Source organism: Varanus komodoensis, unplaced genomic scaffold (assembly GCF_004798865.1).
Source record: "Varanus komodoensis strain SLA01 unplaced genomic scaffold, ASM479886v1 scaffold5, whole genome shotgun sequence".
NCBI classification, from domain to species: Eukaryota; Metazoa; Chordata; class Lepidosauria; order Squamata; family Varanidae; genus Varanus; species Varanus komodoensis.
In genome coordinates this window covers 4,256,902-4,283,891 of record NW_025336087.1, presented here as the reverse complement: position 1 = coordinate 4,283,891, position 26,990 = coordinate 4,256,902, and the positions used below count along the sequence as shown (strand labels likewise).

Below are 26,990 nucleotides of genomic sequence, written 5' to 3'. Positions count from 1 at the left end.
CTAAAGAGCTGTGGGCTGAAAATTAGTACTGGAAACACAGTGTGGATGTTGAAACTTTAACTGAGGTATTCTTCCATCTGATTAAAAAAAACAACTCACATGAACGTTGTGTAAAGTGTTCTGCCCAGAGATAGCAGCTTTAAGTGTGTGTATTTATTTAAAATTTTGTATCCTGCCTTTTACAGTGTCTCAGGACAGCGATAACATAGATAAATAAGACACAGCATCACAATAATATATCAAATCAACATTAAAAACAATAACTTTTAAAATGCTGTGAAAATGAAAAGGTTTTGGCCTGGCACCAATGCTTTTTTCATTTTGGCACCAGGCCTAAACCTTTTTATTTTGGTTTACAGAGCCTCCATCTCTCTCACAGGTCTTCCGGTCCCTTTGAGACCAGGGCTGGAGTGCCTCTACTTGGTGTTGGGCGAACGAGACAGATTGGGGATTCTATTGGTGTACCGTGCACCTTTCTGCCCAGCAGTCTCCCTATCTGAGCTGACAGAGACCGTCTCGGACCTGGTGTTGAGGACCCCCAGGATGTTGGTCCTGGGGGACTTCAATCTCCATGCCGAGTCTGGACTGACCGGGGCGGCTCAGGACTTCATGGCCTCTATGACGGCCATGGGCCTGTCTCAACACGTCATTGGCCCGACCCATGAACGTGGACACACTCTGGACCTGGTATTCACGACGGGGCAGGTAGAGGATGACCTGAGGGTGAAGAACTTATGTTTGACTCCCCTATCATGGTCAGATCACCTCCTGGTGAGGTTTGTGCTTGAGAGCGGCCTCTCCCTCTATAAGAGTGCGGACCCGATTGTATGGGCCTGCCCCCGGAGCCAGATGGATCCGGATGGATTCCTGAAGGCCCTGGGGGAGTTTCCGGCTGACAAGACTGGTGCTCCTGTCGAGGCTCTGGTCGAACTGTGGAACGGAGAGATGACCAGGGCTGTGGACACGATCGCTCCTAAGCGTCCTCTCCCACCGGGCAGAGTCCGCTCTTCCCCTTGGTATACACCTGAATTACGGGCGATGAAGCGAGTTGGGAGACAGCTAGAGCGTAGGTGGAGGAAATCACAGGATGAATCTGACCGAACACACTTGAGAGCCCATTATCGGGCCTATGCTGTGGCGGTGAAGGCGGCGAAAAAGAAGTTTTTTTCCGCTTCCATTGCCTCCTCACAATGCCGTCCAGCGGAGCTTTTTTGAGTGGTGCAAGGCCTGGTTCGCCTGGGTCCTAAGGAAGATCCGATGCCACCCTCAAAGGCCCGCTGTGACGACTTTGCCAGGCATTTCAGGGAGAAAATCGCTCAGATTCGTCACGAGCTGGACTCCACTAATGAATCAGAGGTCTCTGAGGAGTCGCCAATGCCACCGTCTGGTCCAAAATTATTGGAGGAATTTCAATTATTGCGGCCCAATGATGTGGACAAGGTGCTTGGAAGAGTACGTCCCACCACTTGCCTATTGGATCCTTGCCCGTCTTGGTTAATAAATAACTCCAAGCACGGGATTGGGACCTGGATTTTGGAAGTGGTTAACGCTTCTCTGAGGGAGGGTCGAGTGCCTGCCCCTTTAAAGGAGGCGGTAATACGACCGGTCCTGAAGAAAGCGTCACTGGATCCAGAGATGGCCACTAACTATAGACCTGTGGCCAACATCCCGTTTCTGGGCAAGGTGCTGGAGCGAGTGGTGGCGGGACAACTCCAAGCACTCTTGGATGAAACTGATTATCTGGATCCTTTTCAGTCCGGCTTCAGACCCGGGTACAGTACTGAATCTGCCTTGGTCGCCCTGTACGACGACCTGTGCAGGGAGAAGGACAGGGGGAGTACATCCCTGTTGGTTCTTCTGGACCTCTCGGCGGCTTTCGATACCATCGACCATGGTATCCTTCTGGATAGACTTGCGGGATTGGGGGTTGGAGGCACTGCTTTGCAGTGGTTCCGCTCCTATCTCGACGGTCGATTCCAGAAGGTAGTGCTGGGGGACCATGTCTCTACGTCATGGCAGCTATGCCATGGGGTACCACAGGGCTCCATTCTATCCCCTCTGCTATTTAACATCTATATGAAACCGCTGGGAGAGGTCATCAGGAGGTGTGGGCTGCGGAATCATCAATACGCTGATGATACCCAGCTTTACCTCTCCACTAATCCAGGTGAGGCAGTGGCTGTGCTTAACCGGTGCTTGGCCGAGATAAGGGAATGGATGAGGGCCAATAAACTGAAACTCAACCCAGACAAGACGGAGGTCCTGTTGGTTGGCGGATCGGGTTTCGGAGAGGGTGGATTTGACCTGGTCCTGAATGGTGCAACACTCCCTCTTAGGGATAAGGTCCGCAGCTTAGGAGTACTCCTCGACCCGGAGCTTTCTTTGGAAGCTCAGGTGACAGCAGTGGCGAGGAACGCCTTCCTTCAGCTTCGGCTGATTAATCAGCTGCGCCCCTACCTGGAGTACGACTGCCTGGCGACGGTGACACACGCGCTGGTGACTTCCCGCCTAGACTTCTGTAACGCGCTTTACGTGGGGCTTCCCCTGAAGACAGTCCGAACACTTCAATTGGTGCAAAATAGAGCTGCCAGGTTGCTGACGGGGACGGGGCGTTATGCTCACATGACTCCAGTCCTCCGTCAGCTTCACTGGCTTCCCATTGAAGCCCGGGCCCAATTCAAGGTGTTGATTATGACCTACAAAGCCCTAAACGGCTTGGGTCCTGGCTACCTGAATGAGTGCTTACGTCCGTATATGCCCGACCACCCTTTGAGATCTGCGGGAGAGTCCCTTCTCCGGGAACCCTCCATGAAAGAAATTAGGAGAGTAAATACCCGGAGGAGGGCTTTCTCTGCGGTGGCGCCCAACCTATGGAATTCACTCCCCAAAGAGGTCCGCCTGGCACCGTCGTTACTGGTTTTTCGGCGCCAGGTAAAGACCTTTTTATTTAAACATCATTTCAATTGTTAAAACATATGATCTGGCCTGGGCAACTTCTTCTTCCTTCTCTTTCTCATCCTATATCTTTATTTTATACTGATAATTTTAATTTTGTATTTGTAAATCAATGTATTTTTTGTATTTTTATATTTAATGGTAATTTATTATGTACTATTGTATTTCAATGTATTTTATCATGTTGTAAGCCGCCCCGAGGTTTCGGCAAGGGGCGGCATAGAAATGTTATAATAATAATAATAATAATAATAATAATAATAATATTTCCCCAGCATTTTAAATGCCTTTAAATGATGAAAAATCAAATCACATATCTGTATGTGTGTGCACCAGACAGAATTTTGTGCTCCAAGCATCGCATTATGGTGACTGGTTCAGAGTCCTTGTTAAGCAAACAGCTGGTTTAAGGCTCAAGATGCCCAGAGGTTTGTGAGAGCTAATGGTTGCACTAAACATCCCCAACCAGCCTTGCTTCATATGCTTTGGATTACAAATCCCATCATCCCTGATTATGCTGGCAGGGACTGATAGGAGTTAGGGTTCATCTGGAACATCTGAAGGAGGTAATAGGTAGAGAAGACTTGCTTAGGACATAGCATTGGAATCTCTGTGTTTGAATGAAATATCCATTGGAGTGTGAATGTGCTACATTTTTGCAAGGTGAAGTGAGATGGCAGAGGGGTATGCATGCATGTATGTGTGTGAAAACATTGGTTTTCTATTGGAGACAATTAGGGAAAGAGAAAGCCCAAGGTGGTGCAAGTCCTCTCTCTGGGGATCTAATGTCCTGCATTGTGAGAGAATCTATTAATCCTCTTTTACTCTCTTCTTATGTATTTATAGATATTGCAAAAGCTCCAAGCTTATCCTGTATTGAGTGTTATCTTGAGGATACCAAACCCTCTTGTATTGCCCTGGAAACTTAATGAGGACAGGAGAAAGAGAACCATGCAACGAAATACCAAAATATCATTAAAAATACCCAGTGTTGTATTTAAAGTAAACATGTTGGCTTTGCAAATGGCAATATTTTACTCCCCTACCCTACTCTTCTACTCTATCCTAACCCTGCAGGCTAAACATGAGCCAGCAGTGTGATGTGGTGGCTAAGAGGGTGACTGCCACCCTTGGATGCATAGCCAGAACTGTGGCTTCTAGATCGAGAGAGGAACTACCGCCACTCTATACGACTCTTGTGTGCCCACAGCTGGAGTATTGTGTTCAGTTCTGGGCCCCTCATTACAAAAGGGATCTAGCAAGGCTGGAATCAGTGCAGCAAAGGGCTGGTGGCTGGTTTGCAGGGTAAGCCATATGAGGAGAGCCTGAGGGAGCTGGGTCTTTTCAGCCTTGAGAGGAGGAGACTCAGAGGAGACTTTTTAGCGGCGTACAAGATTTAGGGGGGATGCCAAGAAGTACTTCCTGAGGGTTAGGTCCCCTAGGGTATGGAATGGGCTTCCATGAAAGGTAGTGGAAGCCCCAATGTTGCGGGTGTTTAAGGATAGGCTGGACATGCACATGGTAGCCATGTCATGAATGGAGCCAGCTGGAGCCAGGGGTCAGATCAGATGGCCCAGGAGGCCCCTTCTGACTCACTCTGTTTCTATGTTTTTAACATGGCAATTTTTAAAAATATTCTGTATTTCTATTTTCCCTTCTCCAAATCTAGGTCACAAAGGAAGAGTTTTGCACATGACACTGAGTCCAGAAGGAAATAGGATCTTTACTGTGGCAGCTGATGGGGCAGCCTATGAGTGGAAGATGAAGATGTAATGGAAGCAAGCATGGTGCACCTTGAGAAGAAAAATCTTCCAATTAATGTTCTCTCTATTGGCTCTTCAGTAAAGTCATTATGAAATCAAAAATGGGACAGAAGATTATAATTTGATATAGGTAACCCGGGATTTCTCACTGGCTACAGAGAGTAGTTTTCGGGTTGCATTCTCTCTCCACTTAATCCTTCCCCTCAGGGCTGTTGTAAGCCTCTGAGCTAAATAAATAATAAATAAATATTCTGGAAAAGAAGAAAAAAGGTAGACCAGTCCTTAGGTTATGCAATGCAGATTCCTCCCTTGACTAACTGGGTTTCTGCTCTTTGTGGAAAGTTACAACAACAACTTAGGGTTTGGAACTGGAGGCATGGGGGCAGGACTTGTGGGGCTCTTCCACCCGGGCTATTTAGTGGCTTGCCCCGAGACTGCTGCCTACCGTTTGCCCCCTGCCACAGAGACCAGCAGCACTGCGAATGATGTTGCCTCACACTCTTCTCCTCAGCAGGTCAGTGCACCCAAGCCTGGCTGCTGGCAGCCGCTGGGCATGGGCCGAGTGGATCCGGGGCCTTGCTCCAGAGGCACGGAGGTGGGCCTTCCAGGGCTCTTCCAGGGCCTGTTTAGCAGCCTGCCCCACATGGACGGCACCCTTGGATGGCTGCCGAAGGGCAGCCTGCTGGAGGCCCCCTTTTCTTTTTTTCTTTTTTTGAGAGGGAGGGAGGGAGGGAGGGTGGAGGTAGTAGATGAGTAGGTTGAGCTGATTTTTAACTTTAATGTGTGAGGGTTTTTTTTAAACTATAGTGCCTGTAACAGTACTTGTTTTAATTGTTTTAATATGTCTGTGGGATTTCTGGGGGAGCAATGGGGCACCCCCACCAATGTGGTCACAGGTGGGGGGGTATGACGGTGGGGGAACAACTAGCCAATGAAGGAGAAGTGGGGGTCAGATGTCTGCCTGCTGTCCCCTCTTCTGGTTCTTCCCCCAATCAACCAAAAGCAGGTAGTTGTGTCAGCCTGCTCTCAGGCCTGGTGTACTGCTAATAAATGCCAGGTCAGTCCAGAATAAAGCATCAATTATACTTGTTTTAATCACTGAGGAAAAGGCATCCTGGCTTGTATTACAGAGGCTTGGGTGGGGCAGTTGGGGGTTGTTATGCTCACCCAGCTCTGCCCACCTGGGTATGCTGTACAGCACCAGCCTTGCCCAGAGGGCCAGGAAGGGAGAGTCATCATAGTCTGTAAAAATACGATTTCTCTCTTGAGGCTTCCTGTTCACCCGAAGATGGATTCTAGAGTGTTTGCACCTGATGTTGGGTGACTGAGATAGATTAGGGATTTTGTTGATGTACCTCCCACCCTTCTGCCTAACAGTTTCACTGCCTGAGCTGATGGAAGTAATATTGGATTTGGTGTTGGGCTCCCCCAGAGGCTGCCATATCTGGAGCAGCTCAGGACGTCATGGTAGCCATGAAAGCTGTGGAGCCAGTTCAACATGTGGACAGGTCCAACACATGTAAAAGGTTACACTCTTGACCTGATTTTTTTGACTGAGCAGGAAGATGGTGATCTGGGAATTAGCAACTATCCCTTTGTTATGGTCTGATCACTTCCTCATGAGATTTAGACATATGATTTCTTTGCTCCTCCCTAAGGGTGGGGGACCTATTTTTATTCTGTCTTTCTTTCTTTCTTTCTTTCTTTCTTTCTTTCTTTCTTTCTTTCTTTCTTAAATCTTTTCTATCCCATCCCCTACAAACATCCCGGGACAGCTTACAATAAATGGTCTTATAAAAATGGTCTATGCTTGGAGTCAGATGGATCCAGATGGATTCCTAAGGGCTCTGGGGGAATTTCCAGCTTTTGGGATGGTTAATGGCCCATTGCAATCTGGCCTTAGGGAGGACTCTGTTGAATCCTCAGTGGTCTGCTGCAACAAATTTGCGCAATACTTTGAGGGTAAAATCACTTGCATCTGCCATGAGATGGACTCCACAGTTGGAGCTTGTCCCATAAGGGAGGTGTCCAGTATTCCATCTTATCCAGTCTTGTTGGATGAGTTTTAATTATTGCAGCCTGAGGGTGTTGACAAGGTATTTGGGCAAGTTTGTCCCACCACCTGTATACTCAACCCCTGCCATTCCTGGTTGTTCATCAAAGCCAGAAAAGGAATGATACTCTGGGTGCAGGAGGTTATCAACACCTCTCTGAAGGAGGGTCTGATTCCCTCTCCTTTGAAGGAGGGAGTGATCAAGCCTCTTTGGAAGAAAACAACCTTCAAGAAGACACCCAGAGGATATCACCAATTATAGACTGGTGGCTCCCTTTTTTGGGCAAGATGCTCGAGAGGGTGGTGTCCAGGCAACTTCAGGTGCTTTTGGAGGAAACTCACCACCTAGACTCTTTTCAGTCCAGTTTCAGGCCTCGTTATGGGACACAAACTGCCTTGATTGCCCTGTGGGATGGCCTTGCTGAGAGAACGACAGAGGGAGTGCATCCCTGTTAGTTTTCCTGGATCTCTTAGTGGCTTTTGATTCAATTCACCATGTTATGCTCATGTGGATCGACTGTCCAGGTTTGGGATTAGAGGTACTGCTTTGCAGCGGTTCAGTTCCAGATGGTTTTGCTAGGGGAGTGGGTTCTGTGCCATTGCAGTTATGCCATGGAATTCCTCAGGGTTCATATTTTATCCCCTATGCTGTTCAGTATCAACATGAAACTGCTGGGAAAGGTCATCTGGAAGTTTGGGTTGAGGAGTCATTAGTACACCGATGACACCCAGCTATATCTCTCATTCTCATCCAGTCCAGCTGTGACTGCTCTAAACAGGTGACTGTATGGTGTGATAGACTGGATGAGGGCTGATAAATTGAGGTTCAATCTAGATAAAACAGAAGTGTTGCTGGTGGGTGGGCCAACTGTTAAGGTGAGTGATATTCCCTCTGTCTTTGATGAGGTTGCATTTCCCCTAAGGCAGGGGTCGGCAACCCATGGCTTCGGAGCCGCACATGGCTCTTGAATCCCTCTGCTGCGGCTCCGTCGCTCAAAATATTCATCACAGCCGCCAATCTGCGACCCACGCCAGCACAGGCGCCGATCTGCAACCTGTGCTGATTTACTGAGCTTCTCCCCCCAGTAGGCCAACTATGGATAAACTGAAGAAAAGTTTCTGAAGAAGACCGAACGTTTAATGGTACATGGGTAGATTATTTTGCTTTTGCTGAACTTATGGGGTTTGCTGTTTAATGCATGCAGCCCTTTAGCACTGACTTTGACTCTGCAGGAAGCTGTTCTCCTATTCAAAATATATGAAAGGAGTCCTAGTAGTTTATAATGTAAGATTAAAAATAACAGTTTTTAGTGACTGAACAAGAGTTGCAGCTAAATCATAATGAAGATATAGATCTACTTCCTTGTTTTAAGAACATTCTTATAAAAATTCCAGCAACATTATTACACTGGGAGAGGAATGTTTGTTCAATATTTCACCAGACTATTATTTATATTTGTTGTATTGCAGAAACTCTACTTACTGTATGAAAGTCTCAGTTAGTCCTTTTTTTATTCAGGTTGACAGCTGTCTGCACCCTCCAGTACATGTGGTAAAAGGAGGAGGGCACACAGAAGCAGACGGCATTTTTGGTTTGCTGCAGGTGGATAATTTAAGTTCGGCTTTTTATTTCATAAGTATGAGGAGGACTCAAATAGACACTGAGTATTTTATTTGAAAGTAACCTTCAAGCCAGCGACCTTTTTTTGGAGTTCAAAATGTTTTTGTTGCATGCAGAAATAAAAATTTGTTTTCTCTGTAGCAGTTCATTGATTTCATAAATGCAACACACTATAGTTTTTTTATACATAGCATAAAGGTAAAAAACGATATATGCAGTGTTATCTTCATTTTAGATGTCAAAATCGTTTGCGGCTCCCAGTGTTTTCTGTGGGAAACGGGTCCAAATGACTCTTTGAGTGTGAAAGGTTGCCAACCCCTGCCCTAAAGGATAGGGTATACAGCTTGGGAGTACTCCTCAACCCAGGGCTACCCTGGAAACCCAGGTGGCATCTGTGGCAAGGAGTGCTTTCCTTCAGCTAAGCCTGGTCTATCAGCTGTGTCCTTACCTAGACAGGCAAACCCTAGCAACAGCAACTCATGCATTGGTAATCTCTTGTTTGGACTATTGTAACACGCTTTATGTAGGGCTGCCCTTGAAGACAGTCCAGGTAGTGCAATGGATTCAAAACAGAACTGTCAGATTGCTGACTGAGACCAGTAGAAGAGTTCATATTATAATGGTCCTATATCAGCTACACTGGCTACTAATTAAAGTCCAGGCCCAGTTTAAGGTGCTAATGATGACATGTAAAGCCCTAAACAATTTAGGACCTGGTTATCAAAGGGAACATCTTCCATATGAGCCTGCTCAAACCTTAAGATCATCTGTGGAGGTCCTCCTCCAAGATCCCTCCTGGAAAGAGGTGAGGAGGGCCAGTAAGAGGAGGAGGGCCTATTCTGCTATAGCAGCCCAATTATGGAACTCATTCCTCAGAGAGGTATGCCTGGCGCCGATGTTGTATTCATTCATTCTGGCACCAGGCCAAAACCTTTTTATTCACTCAATTTTAAATTGTTAATTTAAAACAATTTATAGCAAGTTATATATTAACATTTTAATTATCATTTTATTTGTTGTATTGTTGATTATATTGTTTAAAATTATGTAAACTGTCTTGTGATGTTTAATGTATATAAAAATTTAAATGAATAAATATGTGTATGCTTTGTTTCCATATATTACCTTTGATTTCAGTCATCAGGATTTAATTTCTAACAGTCTTCTGATACAGTGACCATGGTTGATTCTAGACCATGGTATTCTTTTAGATCATCTTTGAGCTGGGAATTCGAAGCACTGTGCTGCAGTGATCCTGCTCGGATTGTGAGGATGGTTCCAGAAAGGAGAATTGTGGAATTGTGCATCAGCTTCCTGGCAGTTACGATGTTGGGTGCTGAAGGGTAACAACTTGTCTCCTTTGCTGAAGGCAATGTATACGAGATTGGGGTCAAGATGTCCACAGTATGCTGTTGACCCCAAGCACTATTTTTCTGTATCATCTGACTCAGGAGACACTATGCAATCAAATGCCTGCTTATCAGTTGGATGAGGACCAGCAAACTGAGACTTATCACCTGACAAGATGGTGACTTTGTGGTATCCAAATGTCACTGCACTGCATTTTCCTATAACAGTGGTACCTCAGTGCACAAATACCTCAGTTCATGACCAAATCGGGTCACAAACAGAAATTTCTGAAAATTTTTGCCTGGAGTCGCAATTTCTGCATCGGTTGACCCCCCAGTGTGCCCGCCTCCCCTACCCCAGTGTGCCAGCTTCACATTTTTGTGATTAAAAAAAATAGTTACAGAATGAATTAACTTTATTTACATTGAACCTTATGGGGAAATTTGACTTGGCTCACGACCAATTTGGGTCATGACCAAAGTCCTGGAATGAGCCAAGGTACCACTGTATTTGCCTGATGTTACCACATTTCTTCTGAAAGAGGATTTCATTTGGGGTGCTCCTGGATTCATGATTGTCATTAGAGGCTTAAGTGGCTTCTGTAGAAGGAGCAGCTCTGGTGGCTATGTCCGCTGCACCCTTTGTTCAGTAGGGCTTAGGGCAACTTCATGTTTAGATTACTGTGAGGGCTATTCTTGTGTCTGGCCCAGAAGCTGCAGCTGATGTAGAATGTGACAGCCAGGATGCTGAGAAGGGTGCCTGGTCCTGCACATATTATAACCCTGTGGAAGCAACTGCACTGGCTACCTATCAGGTGTCTGAGAGAATTCTATTTTATGAGGAAACTCAGTAAAGGTATTTAAGTAGAACGCATTTAGCACAGTTTGGATGTGTGCTGAGGAATAGAGCATTTTTGGAAAAGTGAGCTAGACTCAGATAGGTATGAGTTACTACATCCTGAGTCTACTCAAGGATGTGTACTAATTGCATTTGCATGGATTCACACATATTCATCCTAAATGTAGTCTACTTTCTCACCGGGCCTAATTGACCAGAAAAATACTCAAGGCCTCATCATCTGCTTCTACAGCAGGGGTCTCAAACTCAACTGACCTGGGGGCCGCTGGAAGTAGAGTCTGGGTGAGGCTGGGTCGCATCAAGTATTGCACCACCGCGGTGGTGGTGGGCCGCTCATCCCGCGTCGCTCCCAGAGGCCGGCCCCTCCCCCGTGCCCCGCCCCTCCCGGCAATTGGCCTGTGGGCCGCGACCCCTGTTCTACAGAGTGCAAATCTTCTTCTCTGGACTTGGAAAAAGCAAAGAATGAGACCATAAACACAGAAGAAGAAAGGAAGTGACGACTTTCAAAAGTTCCTAAATAAATATGTATTTAAAATCCAATTACCCCCTCTCTTCCTCACAAAGGAAAACCTGCTACATAGTCTTATGTTTCAACATCGACATGTGGGAAAATCCATAAAACAAGAAAATGAATGTGTTTTAGCCTAAAATGTTTAGAGAACAATCCTTTGGTCATTGGGTTTGTTAAACACAAATAAGCCAAAACAAGGACTCATGGTTTGTTGTTTGGTTATGACTTAATGATTGTTCATGGGTTGATGGTTTATTTGTGCACTAGGTTCACACAACAATCCACAGTGTGCCAATATCCCACCATTCAAAAATAAGCCATATTCAACACATGCACAACCTGTATTCTGGTTTGTTGTGTCCTGTGAACCAGACTGGTTTGTTTTTCAGTTTAAATCACAAGCTGCTTCTTCCATGGGGTTGTCATTTTGTGCAAACCAAAAGTGTGGACTGTTGATCAGTTGTTTCACTCAGGGCCGTCTTAACAGCATTATGGGCCCCGGGCAAAGCAGTGTACTGGGGCCCCTACGACAACTACGACTACTGTTAATTTTGGAATTTTTCCCATTTTCCAAGGGTTAACATACACAGATTAGTATGGGGCCCATGGTCAAGTGCCCATCAGGCCCATGTGTTAAGACGGCCCTGGTTTCACTAGGATACAAGCAAGAATGATCCATCCCACCCCCACAATCACTATATACACAACTGCAACACCACAGAACATTTGGGATGCAGAGAAGGAGTAGGCACAGAATGAGCAAGCAAATAGCCCATAGGTAAAAAGAAGGAAACAATAACCCCCACGCAACTCATGGATTTGGATCATCTGCCAGACAGACCTTAGGCAGATCAATGGGTTGAATAAACCATGTATTAGACTATTTGAGCAAGGTCACTGACTAACCCTTCAAATTTTGTAAGGGCTTGTAGATATTAGAAAAACAAATGTGTCTGTATCTCCTTACTTTACTGTGCTTTTGAACATAGCATGGTAAAGTAAGTTTCATTTAGATATAATATTCCAGGATAACATTCCCTCCTCTCTCTACCTGCATGCCTCCTTCCTATCCTTTCTGAACCTCTTCCAAGAACATGACAACAAACTTGGAAAAGGAATTGCCATTGAAAGCACTTACTGTTTTGCTGTGAGGGCTAGAGGAGGAGCAGGGGGAAATCTCCATTCTGATTCACTCTCCAAGAGCATAGCATTCGCAATGCATCCAGGAGATGAAATTCACTATATTATGTGATTCCTGGGACCTCTCCCAGAGACCATAGCATTGCTCTGCCCAGTGTAATAATCTAGAATCACATTATTTTGACTTTGGAAAGAACACTGCTTTCTTGCAAACCACTTCAATATAAATACAATTCCATTACAGCAAAAGAATTTTCCAGATTCATTACATTTTAATTGCCTTTTATTATTGAAGCAAGATATGCCAGAGCAATAGAAATTTGATATAGTATATGCATCACAATTAGGATATTCAGAATTGTTTATATACCACACAGAGAAATTTGAGGAAAGTATCAATAGCCATAACAAGGTAAAAGTTAGCATGTTTTGTGCATCACAGGGCTATTTTTCAGAAAGAAGACTCTGTTGTAGCCATAATATGTACATATATGGTGCCACAACATCAATTATGAAATAGATTACTGTAAATCTAGTGCTTCCAGATGGAGGGCTCCTAGTTCTACGACTCAGAAATTGTGGTTGGGGTATTCTGCTTGCTTGTGCTTAGCAGATAGATTGTGGTTAAGAAAAATGATGGAAGAAGGATGGGAACACATGGGAGGATAGGGGTGGAAGACAACAGCGCCTGGGCACTTGGTCACTCCTTCTTATTTATATTCTTTGAATAAAGTAGAGTGATTGTAGAACAAAAGTCCTGTCTGGAAGCACCTTTAATTACAAGCTAAGCAAGCATTTCATTAAGGAGAATCTGGAATGAGAACAATGGATTCAAGTGATCAATCTGTAACAACTCCTGTAAGTTCCTCTATCCAGTTAAGGTGGAACTTTGTGAGAGCTGTATAGACACCAGGGTATCGGCGATCACCACACGTCATACCAAAGGAGACAATGCCTCTTTGTTCGTCATCACATATCAGAGGACCACCTGAATCATTCTGGATAAAAAAGAAAAAAGAAAGGAGGGTGTTTATTTTGCAGAAGCTGATATTGGCTTGGTTCCATGGGAAACCATGGGGAAAAGAAACCATGGTGGCTTCGTTTCTACAACCTTACATGCCTGTTGTGCGCTGCACATTCTGCCTATTTATCCTCAGAGTATGCAGCTTCCCACGTCATCTAAGCTCAGTAAGAAACTGTATTGTATGTAGTAGCATGTGCCCTAACTGTGTTACGTGTATTTGGCATAAATACTGTGACTGTGCTTTCTCATAAATGGAAGGAGATCTAGCATAGATCTCCTGGAATAGTACTTTTCTAAGTGCAAGGATTCTATTCCACCTGTTCCCAAATACATAGGTTGCAAATGGCACAGCTTGTAGGGACCAGCCCACTTTTCCTAAAATACAGGCTTCCAGTTGATGCCTCAGATTCTGAATAAGAACTGAAGAACGAGACAAGATTGGGATTCTTAGCTAAAATATGAAGGCCAAGAGACCCAGAGATAAGCCAGGTGGAAACTGGGCATCATCTAGTTTGGTGGTAAATTCTTGTGACCATGGTGAGTTGGATGGAAGAAGAATTAACATCATTAGTGCAGTTGTTTGGTGTGTGATTAAAAGAACAGTCCAAGTTAGTGTCAGATATTTCCAGTGACTGGCCCATAAGCAACATGAACCAGTCTGAAAGTAGTGTCTGTTTCTTCTGGTTGGGGAGGGGAGGAGGGGTATTCAAATTGGGAACAAAATTGAGTAATCAAAGCATAATTAATTAATTAATTAATTAATAGGGGTTCATTTCTACTATGTGAAGGCAGATTTCAATTAGTGAGCTAAAAGTTCAGCCTCACCAGCTCTAGTTCTTTGTATACTGGTTGAGGCTGTTTTGGTTCTATTATGCTACCATAGTAAGGAAATATTTTCTTTTAACAATGAGTGGTACATTTTGTACATTAACTTGTAAATTGTCTTACACTTCCTTTAATGTCTGAAGAGGATTTGTATGGGAGTTTGATAAAATGCACATTTATTTAATAGATTTTTCAGTCAAACAGTTTAATAGGTAGATTTTTCATTTTGTTTCTATACTGAAGTTCTCTGAGCTGTTTACAAAGATTAAAATCTAAAAAGAAGTTATAAGAACCAGGTATATATAAATGGGTACATATAAGCAACACCAAGAAAGATAGATATCTAAAAACAATTTTAAACCATCTTTATTTATTTAAAACTTGTATATCCTGTCCACCACTTTGATATCTCGGGCTGGCTTACAAAAAGATAAATAAAGTAGCAAAACAACACAGCATCCAGCAATCAAGATAAAAACCCCAGTTAAAACAAAGTAAACATTAAAATAGTAGGAAAATAAAAAGATTTTCACCTGATGCTGAAAAGAATAAAGCGTCGGCCCAGGCAAACCTCTCTGAGGAACATATTCCATAGATTGGGTGCCACTGCAGAGAAGGTCCTTCTCCTAATTTCCTTCAAGAAGGGTTCCCAGAGCAGAACCTCCACCTTAGATCTCAAGGGGTGGAAGGGCACTTAGGGAAGGAGGTGCTCCTTCAGGTACCCAGCACCCAAGCCGTTTAAGGCTTCATAGGTCATCACCAGCACCTTAAATTGGGCCAGAGTTCAATTGGCAGCCAATGTAATTGAAAAAGGATCTTTATGTTCTTTAAGCAGTTGGCAGCCCTTTGTGGGAAAATAATGAATAAATAAACACTCTTACCGCGCATGAATCCTTTCCTCCATTCTCATCACCAGCACATATCATGTTCTCTGTCACGGGATGCTGAGCAATATACTGCTCCTTGCAGATGCGTCTATTAATGACCTTTATATTAACTTCACGTAACTTTTCAGTGACAGTTATGTATTTGTTGGAAGTAGTTCCCCATCCAGCAACTAGACACATGGTTCCTGGTTTGACATCAGTGAAAGATGTAGTGCTGGGCAGCGGAATGGTTTTAACATATCTATTAATATTTGCAGTTCTGTGAAGCTGAAGAAAGAATAAAACAGATCAGGGATAGGAAATGCCGGGGTCATGGATAAGATGTAGTCCACACGGCTTTCCCATCCTGCCCATGGGCCTCTCCTTTTGTGTGCTCCCCATTCCTTAGCCCTTCTCTTCCCTACTGTACAGCTGTTTCCTGATCGGCTGAGCAGCGAGGAGATTGCAAGGAGGGGAGTTTTAAATCTTCCCTCTGCCTGCTATTCAGCAGGACACTGAGCAGCCAGGAACTGCCACACTCCACCATTAAGAGGTAACTCAATGGCCCTTGTCCCTGCTATACCTAGTAAGGAAGGAAAATGAGCTGCCCTTGGGGAACAGATCCTTTTGTGCCTTGATAATCGGTCCTGTTTCTGTGCTGGTCCAGGAGAAAGAGAAGCCTCTTCTCCCCTACCCAATGGAAGGTAAGTGGAATGGGAGGAGGCAAGTGTGTGCAGGAAGGAGGGGAGCATGAATGACGGAGAAGCGTGAGAAGAATGCTGGAGCAAAGGGGCTGGGGGGTGGGGGATTGTGGCAAAGAGGGAATAATGGAAACAGAGACAGAAAAGAAATGTTTGGCCTACTTTTGGATTTGTTAACAGACATTGCTGGTAGGCATCCACCCAACGATTTTTCACTGAGGGAATGTGACCTTCAGCTTTAAAATACTTCCAACCTGTACTTTAGATCATTCCCCATTTCTGTTTGAAGTCCTCCTGTGCTCATTGCATAGTTGGAACCCATCAGTCACACATAAGAAGTTTGCAGACACCTCACCCCCAAATCTTCAGGAAAATATCCTAATGGTGGTGGTAGAGAGCTCCAAAACAAACCCACAAGGATTCAGTGGCTTGGGATGTTGACTGCCTGTATGGAAAAAACCTGACTGGTATTTTTTAAATTGTTTATAAATTATCTGGAGTTTGGGGTGAACAGTGTGTGGTCACGTTTTGTGATAACACTGCCTTATTTTAGCTGGTTAAAAAAGGCACTGTGGATCTCTCCAAACTCTCTCCGAAGGATCTTTGCAAGCTTGGTGAATGGTCTCTGAAAAGGCAAGTTCAGTTCAATGCATGTAAGTGTAAACTGAAGTAGACTGGGGTAGAACAATCCCTGGTGGCCTCTAAGCTGGCTGTGACTTACCAGGAAAGGGATCTTGGTGTTGTGGTGGATAGTAGGATGAAAATGTTGTTGTCAGCAGGGAAAAAAGGGCAAATTCAATATTGGGAAGCGTGCTTGGGAAAGGAACTGAAAAAAGGAACTGAGGAAGGAACTGAGTATTAGGAAAGGAACTGAGTATAAAACATTCTCCTATGCAGAAAGGTTACAGCATTTGGGACTTTTTAGCTCTAAAGAAAAAAGGCAAATGGAGGAGACATAATAGGGTTGTATAAAATGATGCAATGGTGTGGCAAGAGTTATAGTGGAATGCTCTCATAATACAGGGATTTGATATTTATTCAATGAAGCTGGATAATGGGAGATTCAGGACAGCATATACATATACTGTATATACATATACTGCATATACAAAACCTATGGAATTGACTAGCACAAGAAATGGTGATGGCTGCCAACTAATTATAAAAGGAAATTAAACGATTTCACAGAGGGTAGGGGTTTAAGTGGTTTCTAGTCCTGAGAGCTATATTAGCTTCAGTACTGGAGCTACTGTGCTTCTGAACTGCAGATGCCAGGGAAGAGTATTGTGCCTATGTGCCAGCTAAGAGCTACTCATAGGCAAAGCCTTTGGCAGATCAGAAATTTGATCTGGTGCAATATCAGAAATCTTGATCTGGTGATTGGTGCAAAGTGGCACTAAGATCCTCACTTGTGAGTTTGAGGGGAAATTGATTAAAACTAAGGGAAGAAAGGCAAAATGCAGATGGCTAATACAAGTTATGTTGCACTGGACTAGTGCAATTGACCTCTGGTGCAACACCAATTGGCCAGGGTGACTTATTTTATACAGTTACGTGTATTTTATATTGTTACTTATGTATTTTATTTATTTGTAAGCCGCCCTGAGGCTTCGGCGAATGGGGCGGCCTAGAAATTTTCTAAATAAATAAATAATAAATGCCATTGTGCTAGAGGTCCCTTAAGCTCTCTAGCACTGTAAGCCACCCAGAGAACCTTTGGGGAGGCATAGAAATGGAAATATATACACATACATACATACATACATACATACATAATTGCAATATAATTAATGTTACTGTTAGGATTGAACTGGATACTACCCAGAGCAAAAGAATGAACTGAGAGTAATTTAACATTCTGGCAGGACTTAGTAGAGCTCAAGGTCATCCAATTCTATATGGGCCAAGAGAAACCAGAAAGAGTTGGTGCTGTTCACATCTGGCTTCTTATGGTAGCTTTAATTTGGGGAGTTTGCTGCCTCATGCACAGAATTTCATTTGGGATTCAGATGTTTATCATGTTTATCTAGGAATCCTCCCATATTTTCCCATCCCTTCTTCTTTCCCATAGAAGATCAGTTAATGAGGAAAAGATGGCAGCAAATTGGAAGAATAGCAAGAGACAATTCCTGTAGCAGAGAAAGGAAGTGCCTAGGTGGATGATGGAAGAAGCACTCACAATCACTAAGGACAGGTGAGAAGCAAAAGTAAAAGATGATAGAAATAGGGTTCAAATCCTGAATTAATTTGAAATTCTGAAAGAAAATTCATTCAATTGAGCTGAACCACTTCTACCATCAGAGAAGAGTAACTAATCTTATTAAAGTAGAACTAGTTTTGTGTCCTGCTTTCAGTTTGAATAACTAACTAGGGCTATTTTCAGACAAGCCTTTTATTGTACGATTTCTTTCCCTCTTACATGAAATTTTTATCATGGATCACAATGTTGTTTTCTTCCAGTTGCAGCACTCCTATGTTTTCCCATTGCTTCTGGCATCTTTTTTCTGTCATTGCAGAAAATCAATTAAGGAAACATGGATTTTGATTGGTAGCACAGGGAACTGTCTATCTGGAAGCAACCTGAGTCTCCAACAATTGCAAGATAAAGATAGATATAAATTTTAATTTTTGCTCCCCATACAATAATGCACTGTTTAGAAGTGTACCTTTAAAAGCATGGCGTCATTATCATGGGTGGTGCTATTATATGCTGGGTGAATAAAGATCTGAGCAATTTTAAAGTACTGTTGTGTTTTTTCTTTTTCAATCCAGGAATGAGCACCAAGAATAATTGTTGTGTCCTGCATGAATTCTTTTTGCCTGGAAAGAGAAAAAGGACAAAGCTTTTCACCAAATACCATTTCTAGCAAATACAAACATTTAATATATTTCATATTTCTAGCAAATACTAATATACCCTTTCTGATAAATTTGTCACACAATATGTTTTAATTGTTTTGATTGTTCTGGATTTGGGGTTCTATACATTCTTTCATACAAAACCTTCAATGTATTCTTGGGCTGCAATTTTAACCCATTATTTTTCTGTACTTGAGAAACCAGGGGCTATTAAGCCCTGCACAGTAAAGAATGAAGATAGCTTCAGTTTCTGGGTCTAGATAATGACTCTTTATATAATGAAGAAGGTTAGAAACAGTTGTTTTGACAGTGGAAATGGTGATAACATATGTACTGGGATGCCATGCAAATTGTGCTTACTGTTTTCATGCACATTTTTAGTTAGATTCCCGCACCTCTTCATCTGACAGCTGGGGCAATAATTTATTTTATATTTTTGCACATGAAGCAGGGACACACAATTCATAATGCTTATTTCTGCAATCAGCTGTGCAAAATCTCTGCAGTGTTTCCAAAAGTCTGAAACTATGCTGGTTAGAAGGTACATCTCATTTCTCTTCTGCAATATATGCTGGATTAAGTAGTATTCAGATATGGCACTGATGTTACAAGAGCGTTCCCAAGCACCTCTTAGTGCCATGTATGCAATGACCTCATCCTTTCATCCCTGGCTTATGGGCTCTCCCATAGTGTTCAGGTTTGCACAATCATGTAGGCCAAAGGAGCCATGGTGGGTTGTTTCCTCTGTCTTCCATGTGCTGATCACATGCTCTGCTATTTGCCATATAACTCTTGCAATGCATGGTCTCCTGTGTTGTCTGAACCCAGTGAGGTGTGCAGTGGTGCTAGCTTTGAAATCACCCCAAGGGCTCTAGGGTGGTTTCAAAGCTCACTAAACAACTTGCCAAGTTTGGATAACACACTAACCACACTCTGAGGATACAATTAGGCAAATTGTGTGGCATGCACCAGCACATGCAGGGTTGTGGAAAACAAAGCACCATGGTTTGCTTTTCTGATGATCAGTTAAACCTGGCCCCTGACAGGATTTGCATGATCACAGAGGGGGACATAAATTCTGATGGCTTATTTCCATCTATTTGTTCCATGCCAGATGTGCATAATTATTCTTTCTGGTGTGGTTTGCTGTGCCTTGTGAACCTAGTGAGGATGGCTGATTAACAAGCCACTCAGAACCTGTGGATGTGGTGATGTTCTGTGATCATGCAAACTGGCCTACAGCCTTGATCTTGGGAAGAAATATTAAACCATTATCCACATTCTGCCCCACACTATGATTTCTCATTCTGCAGGGCCACCAGCCTTTTCTTTTTAACCTTTCTGGATCCTTTGCCAGGCAACCACTATTAGCAGGTAATACTAGGCAGAAAATTCTGCTAGCTTACTGAAGAATGTCATGGGGGCTTGCCTTGTGTATAAAGCAGAAATATGTCTCAGAACTTACCAATAGCAGTGAGCTGCTGTTAACACCCAGTTCTGTTTGATCAGAGAACCTCCACAGAAAAGTCTATTACTAGATGTGCTTTTGAGGGCAACCATATAGGGCCTTGAGTGTGGAATGGATTCTTTTCCTCCAATTATATCTGCCCCTTGTCCTAAAACAGAAATAAGCCATGTAAATCATGTCATGCCATTAGTTTGTTTTACAGTGTAGCTAATTGGCTAGAGGAAACATAATGTAATTGTATAAAGGACAAATACAGCCACATACACGTAGGCACTAAGAAGAAACATCAGTCAACATCTATAATGTGGAATCTCAGAGCATCACTGGATACTTCTAAGGTCCAATTCAAACAGTTCTGGCTTGACTGCTGATCCATATTGCATTTGTTTGTTTGTTTGTTTGAACATTTCTATGCCACCCTATTCGCCGAAGCCTCGGGGCGGCTCACAACATGAAGTAAAATACAAAAATAACAATATAAAAATAACAATATAAAATAAATAACAATATGTGTGTAATTGTAAATAATTGTAAAAATTTTATTTATTTATTTAAAAATTTTGTATGCCATCAACACATGTCTTGGCATCAGGACAGCTCACAATACATACAATTAAAATACAATAAAATGATCTTTATAAATAACAAATCCAATAAAAGATTACATAAAGACAAAAAAACAGAAAACAATGACAGCGACTGTTCAGTGATAAAATATTAGTTTTTAAAATAGCAATTAAATAAAAAGGTTTTAACCTGGTGCCGAAAAGAATATAAACTCAGCACCAGGCGCACCTCTCTGGGGAGCACATTCCATAATCTGGGCGCCACCGTAGAGAAAGCCCTGCTCCAGGTAGATGTTCTTTTTATCTCCTTTTAAGAGGGTTCCTGGAGCAGCACCTCTCCTGCAGATCTTAAGGGGTGTGAGGGCATGTAAGGGAGGGCATGTTTAAATACTCTTCCCCTCCATGTCTGGCAGGTGGCATAGTTGTATATGTTTCTGTGTGAGCGTCACATTCCCTGAGGCGTAGGGGCACAGGAGTAGTTACTTGGAAATCCAATGCTGCCACTGTAGTTTACAGCTGGCATCCCTGGTGAAACTAGAAATATGAAATGGGGTTTAGAATTCCTTTCTGTAGTGTATTGTATCATGGGCATCAGCAGCCAATGGACAACTACGTGTGTTTAAGTCCATCAACATCATGAAAATGATATGTATAACTACCTAAATGCAATTTCTTTACATGGAGGTTATGCATACCTAAACCTCTGCAGATCAGCTCCCTTGTTTTCTCATTCTCACATCTGACAGCAGTGGAAATAATGCAGATTTTGTGTTTCAATTGTATTTAAAACATTGCAATTTTAGTATTATTAGTTACCTTGAATACCAATTTTTGGCAGAAAGGTGGAATAGAAAATGAACAAATTAGTTAAATAAGTTGATTGAGCCTGTGACAAACATGTTCAATGTAAGGGGGATCCTAGTTTTTAATGCCCCATATCATCTGTTTAAAAAGTTTGACCTGCAAGTAAAAAGCTAGCACTTCAGACACTGTATCAAACAAGCATCTTTATCCTTCATATGCAATGTTTATTTACAAGGAGGGTTTTTTAAATAGTTGAAATATATAGGAAGTATCTCCACCAGCCATGTGATACCAGCAAAAAGTACCCTCACCAGCTGTCAGGATCTGGCATGCTCTGGGGTCCCATCTGATGGCCAGAACCTGAACGCCCACCCCAGCACTCACAGAATTGGTCCCAGGCCCTGCTGGAGCTCTAAGCCTCCTGAAGTGCACCAGCCAGGGGAGTCCCTGGAGGAAGAGCTGTACAACAGCAAGCTCTTCCCTCCAGAACTGGCCGCAGCATCACAGGCCTTCCTGCCTTGCTGTATGTTGGGGATTACATGAGTGGAGCCAACTGGAGCCAGGGATCGGATCCCTTCGAGACCAGGGCTGGAGTGCCTCTACTTGGTGCTGGGCGATCGAGACAGATTGGGGATTCTGTTGGTGTACTGTGCACCCTTCTGCCCAACAGTCTCCCTGCCTGAGCTGACGGAGATCATCTCAGACCTCGTGTTGAGGACCCGCAGGATGTTGGTCCTGGGGGACTTCAATCTCCATGCCGAGACTGGTCTGACCAGGGCGGCTCAGGACTTCATGATGGCCATAGGGCTGTCTCAACATGTCACAGGCCCGACCCATGAACGTGGGCACACTCTGGACCTGGTTTTCTTGATGGGGCAGGAAGAGGGAGGTCTGAGGGTGAGGAATTTATGCCTGACACCCCTGTCATTGTCAGATCACTTCCTCGTGAGGTTTGTGCTCGAGAGCGGCTTCTCCCTCTGTAAGGGTGCGGACCCGATTGTGTGGGTCCGCTCCCAGAGCCAGATGGATCTGGACGGATTGCTGAAGGCCCTGGGGGAGTTTCCGGCTGACAAGACTGGTGCTCCTGTCAAGGCTCTGGTCGAACTATGGAACGGGGAGATGACTAGGGCTGTTGACACGATCGCTCCTAAGTGTCCTCTCCCGCCAGGCAGAGCCCACTCTTCCCCTTGGTATACACCTGAATTGCGGGTGATGAAGCAGGCTGGGAGATGGCTAGAGTGTAGGTGGAGGAGATCACGGGATGAATCTGACCGAACACACTTAAGAGCCCATTATCGGGCCTATGCTGTGGCAGTGCGGGCGGCGAAAAAGAAATTCTTCTCTGTTTCCATTGCCTCCTCAAAATGCTGTCCGGCGGAGCTTTTTCTAGTGGTACAAGGCCTGTTTTGCCCTGGCCCTGAGAAAGATCTGGTTCCACCCTCGAAGGCCTGCTGTGACAACTTTGCCAAGCATTTCAGGGAGAAAATCACTCAGATTCGTCACGAGCTAGACTCTACTAGTGACTCAGAGGCTTCTGGGGAGATACCAATGTCGTCGTCTGGTCCAAAATTAATGGATGAATTTCAGTTATTGCAGCCTGATGATGTGGACAAGGTGCTTGGACGAGTACGTCCCACCACTTGCCTATTGGACCCTTGCCCATCTTGGTTAATAAACAACAGCAAGCATGGGATTGGGATCTGGATCTTGGAAGTGGTTAACGCTTCTCTGAGGGAGGGTCGAGTACCTGCCCCTTTAAAGGAGGCGGTAGTCCGACCGGTCCTGAAGAAAGAGTCACTGGATCCAGAGATGGCCACTATAGACCAATGGCCAACATCCTGTTTCTGGGCAAGGTGTTGGAGCGGGTGGTGGTGGGACAACTCCAAGCACTCTTGGATGAAACTGATTATCTGGACCCATTTCAGTCCGGCTTCAGACCCGGGTACGGTACTGAATCTGCCTTGGTTGCCCTGTATGATGACCTGTGCAGGGAGAAGGACAGGGGGAGTGCGTCCCTGTTGGTTCTTCTGGACCTCGCAGTGGCTTTCGATACCATCGACCATGGTATCCTTCTGGATTGGTCAGCGGGATTGGGGTCGGAGGCACTGCTTTGCAGTGGTTCCGCTCCTATCTCAATGGCTGATTCCAGAACGTGGTGCTGGGGGACTATGGCTCTGCACCATGGTAGCTATGCCATGGAGTACCACAGGGCTCCATTTTGTCCCCTTTGCTGTTTAACATCTATATGAAACCGCGGGGAGAGGTCATCAGGAGGTGTGGGCTGCGGAATCATCAGTACGCTGATGATACCCAGTTCTACCTCTCGTTTTCCACCAATCCAGGGGATGCAGTGGCTGTGCTGAACCGGTGCCTGGCCGAGGTAATGGGCTGGATGAGGGCCAATAAACTGAAGCTCAATCCAGACAAGACGGAGGTCCTGTTGGTTGGCGGGTTGGGCTTCGGGGAGGGTGAATTGAACCTAGTCCTGAATGGGGTTGCACTCCCTCTTAGGGACAAGGTTCGCAGCTTGGGAGTGCTCCTCGACCCAGAGCTTTCACTGGAAGCTCAGGTGACAGCAGTGGTGAGGAGCGCTCTCTTTCAGCTTCGGCTGATCCATCAGCTGCGCCCCTACCTGGAGAACGACTGCCTGGCGACAGTGACACATGCATTGGTGACTTCCCAACTTGACGCGCTCTACGTGGGGCTGCCCTTGAAGACGGTCCGGATACTTCAATTGGCTCAAAATAGAGATGCCTGGCTGCTGACGGGGACTGGGCGTTATGTTCACATGACTCCAGTCCTCCGTCAGCTTCACTGGCTTCCCATTGAAGTCCAGGCCCAATTCAAGGGGTTGGTGATGACCTATAAAGCCCTAAACGGCTTGGGTCCTGGTTACCTGAAGGAGCACTTACATCCATATATGCCCGCCTGCCCCTTGAGATCTGTGGGAGAGGCCCTTCTCCGGGAACCCTCCGTGAAGGAAATTAGGAGGGTGAGTACTCGGAGGAGGGCTTTCTCTGTGGTGGCACCTAATCTATGAAATGCGCTCCCTAGAATGTCCGCCTGGCGCCGTCGTTATTTGTTTTTTGGCACCAGACGAAGACCTTTTTATTCAAATGTCATTTGAATTGTTAATAGTATTTATTTATTTTATTCTTTGGCCAGGGCGACTTAATTTATACTGTTAATTTATATTATTTATTGAGTTTATGATGGTTGTGAGCCGCCCTGAGGCTTCGGCAAATGGGGCGGCATATAAATCTCCTAAATAAATAAATAAGTTGATCTATTATTGCTTTGGTTGTATTCTTGGTTTTAGGAGAAGCTTTAGTAATATTTTATAAGATATCATGCCAGACACCAAGTAGTAATAAACAATATAATCAGTATATTGTTGGGATCAGGCAAAAAAACCTTGTAGATATTAGTGGTTTTGACCTTAGACCAGCCTTGGCTTTCAGTCTTTTTAAATCTTCCCTGATCCATGAAGATTCACAGCAAACTATTTTTATTTGCTGTGAATTACATATGTTATTTATTTTGATTTTTAAAATGGCATTTATATTGTTTATTTCTGGAAATAGAAATAATAATTAATAGAAATAATCTATTGTTTTGGGATTGTATGATCATAAAGGGAAAAATAAGTCACTGTGAACATGCAGGTTGTACGCTTCCTAATTTCATAATTAGTCTCATCGGGTGCAGGTTGTCATGATGCCTGAACCCAGTGAGGGTGATGCTAGCACGTCAGTGTTACAAACCAATGTAAAACCCATGGCTTGTTCTAGTGTTAGGGTTCAGGGTAGTGTCTAAACCACTCCAAGCGCCTACCCTCACTGGTTTTGGGATGTCATGACAGCTGGTGCCAGATGTAGGTAATGTTGCTAATTAGGTGGCTCAAAGCCTGTGTTTTTGTTCTGAGAACCTGCCTTCATTGTAAGATATTCCCAGCATTTTACAAATGCTTTGGATATTAATGTAAACAGATATTTTTCCCAGTTAATATCTGGGTTATTAACTCATCTCCAGACCTGCTGCTGCATCTGGAGCACAGAAAAAGGACTCTAAAGAGATGAGCAAAATCAAGCATCATGTGTAATTAAAAGAATGGCTTTCATTTTAATCCAGGAAATATCCTGTTGGATCTTATTGATACTCCAGTTATTAAATAATAGCTAACCAGGAATAATCAGGAATCTTTTAAGAGCTGCAGAAATCTTACTTGCTTCCTCTAGCAACTAAGCAAACAGTAGCAAAATTGCCAAGAGGGGGTGAGCCTCTTTGCTGCCCACTCCCAACACAGGAGGGGTCCCAAAACATGGACTTTACTATAGGCCCCCTTCCAGCTCAAGCTAGCCCTGCGTTCCATCTACTGACTGTACTGCAGATAAGTGGTCATTTAAACAAAGAGACAAGCAAGCAAACAAAAACCACTTACCACCCTGCATTCTGAAGAGAACAAGCACAGCAGAGAAGGCCAAGACATAGAAGAATCCCATATTTGCTGTTCTGAGCTATCCCTGCAATGACCTATTATATATATTGGCAATGTAAAGGAAGGAAGTGGTGGGAAGTTTATCTCTCTCTCTCTTATGGTAAATTCGGAATTCAGTGTAATTTTTGCCCCTCCTCTAGCCAAAATCATTACTGTGTTCAGCTCCTGAGGTTGCCAGAATTCTCTTTCTTACTTACATGTAATGTACTGCAAACAAAAACGGGCAGTTAAAATGATCCAGGGGTTGGTGCAGCTCCTCTATGAGGAGAGTTTAAAACAAGGGTTTTTTAAAAGCTTAGAATAAAGGCAAGTAAAGGGAGACATGGTAACAGTGGACAGAATTGTGCATGATATTGAAAAAGTGAATAAACAGAGATTTTTATCTAAAACCCAGATCCCTCCCATGAAGCTTTGGGAGTGGAAGTTTCAGGACAGGTAAACAGAAACCCTTGTTCACACAGTTAAACTATGGAACTCACTACTTCAAGATGTTGTGCTGGCCACCAGTGCATATGGCTTTGAAAATGGGTTGGACAAGCTTGCAGAGGAAAAGGCTACCAGTGGCTGCTAGTCTTGATGGCTAGCCTTGGTAGCGGAGGCAGTGTGCCCATGTAAACCAGTGGCTGGGGAACCTGGGCAGAAGGGGGCTGCCTCACTCATGCCCCACTTGCGAGGGTAGTTGCTGGCTCATAGGGCTTGGTGGGCTCCTGCTCTGCTCCAGCATGTCTCTTCTTATGCTAAGGCTGCACTGAGTCTTCATCTGCAAAGAGTTGGTAAGATGATCCTGCTTTTGAACCAGATGGTGCAGCTGGGACCGCGGAGCCCACCACCTAAGAAGAGAAGAAAAGCCCTGCTGGGTCAGACCAAAGGTCCATCTAGTCCAACACTCTGCACATGCAGTGGCAAGCCAGCTGCCCACAGCATCCCTCAAGCAGGATGGGCGCAAGATGGCTCCTCCTGCCCACGTTTCTCAGCAACGGCTGTATGCTGGCATGCCGCCTCTCGCAAAAAGGGTAGCACGTCGCCAGCAAGGCTAGTAGCCGCGGATAGCTTCCCCCATAAGAAGCAGAGGGGACAAATGAAGAGTGGCAGATGAAGAGGGCAGTGGCAGATGGGCTTGATGTAAGT

General features: G+C 44.3%; 2 protein-coding genes across 2 annotated transcripts in view; one reads left to right on the top strand and one right to left on the bottom strand.

Annotated features, from left to right (window-relative positions):
• CDC20B (cell division cycle 20B) overlaps window positions 1–4,933 on the top strand; it is a 31,138-nt gene extending 26,205 nt beyond the window's left edge. The window contains 1 exon segment of the mRNA XM_044446114.1: window positions 4,625–4,933. Coding sequence (XP_044302049.1) covers window positions 4,625–4,728 — 104 coding nt within the window. The 3' untranslated portion in view covers window positions 4,729–4,933.
• Window positions 4,934–13,090: 8,157 nt separating this feature from the next.
• LOC123031295 (granzyme A-like) lies at window positions 13,091–20,086 on the bottom strand. The gene is made up of 4 exons (XM_044446111.1): window positions 19,992–20,086; window positions 18,334–18,487; window positions 14,982–15,254; window positions 13,091–13,249 (listed from the first exon to the last, which is right to left on the bottom strand). Exons 1-4 carry the CDS (start codon window positions 20,084–20,086, stop codon window positions 13,091–13,093), a joined length of 681 nt encoding a protein of 226 aa, XP_044302046.1.
• Between the last annotated feature and the right edge of the window lie 6,904 nt (window positions 20,087–26,990).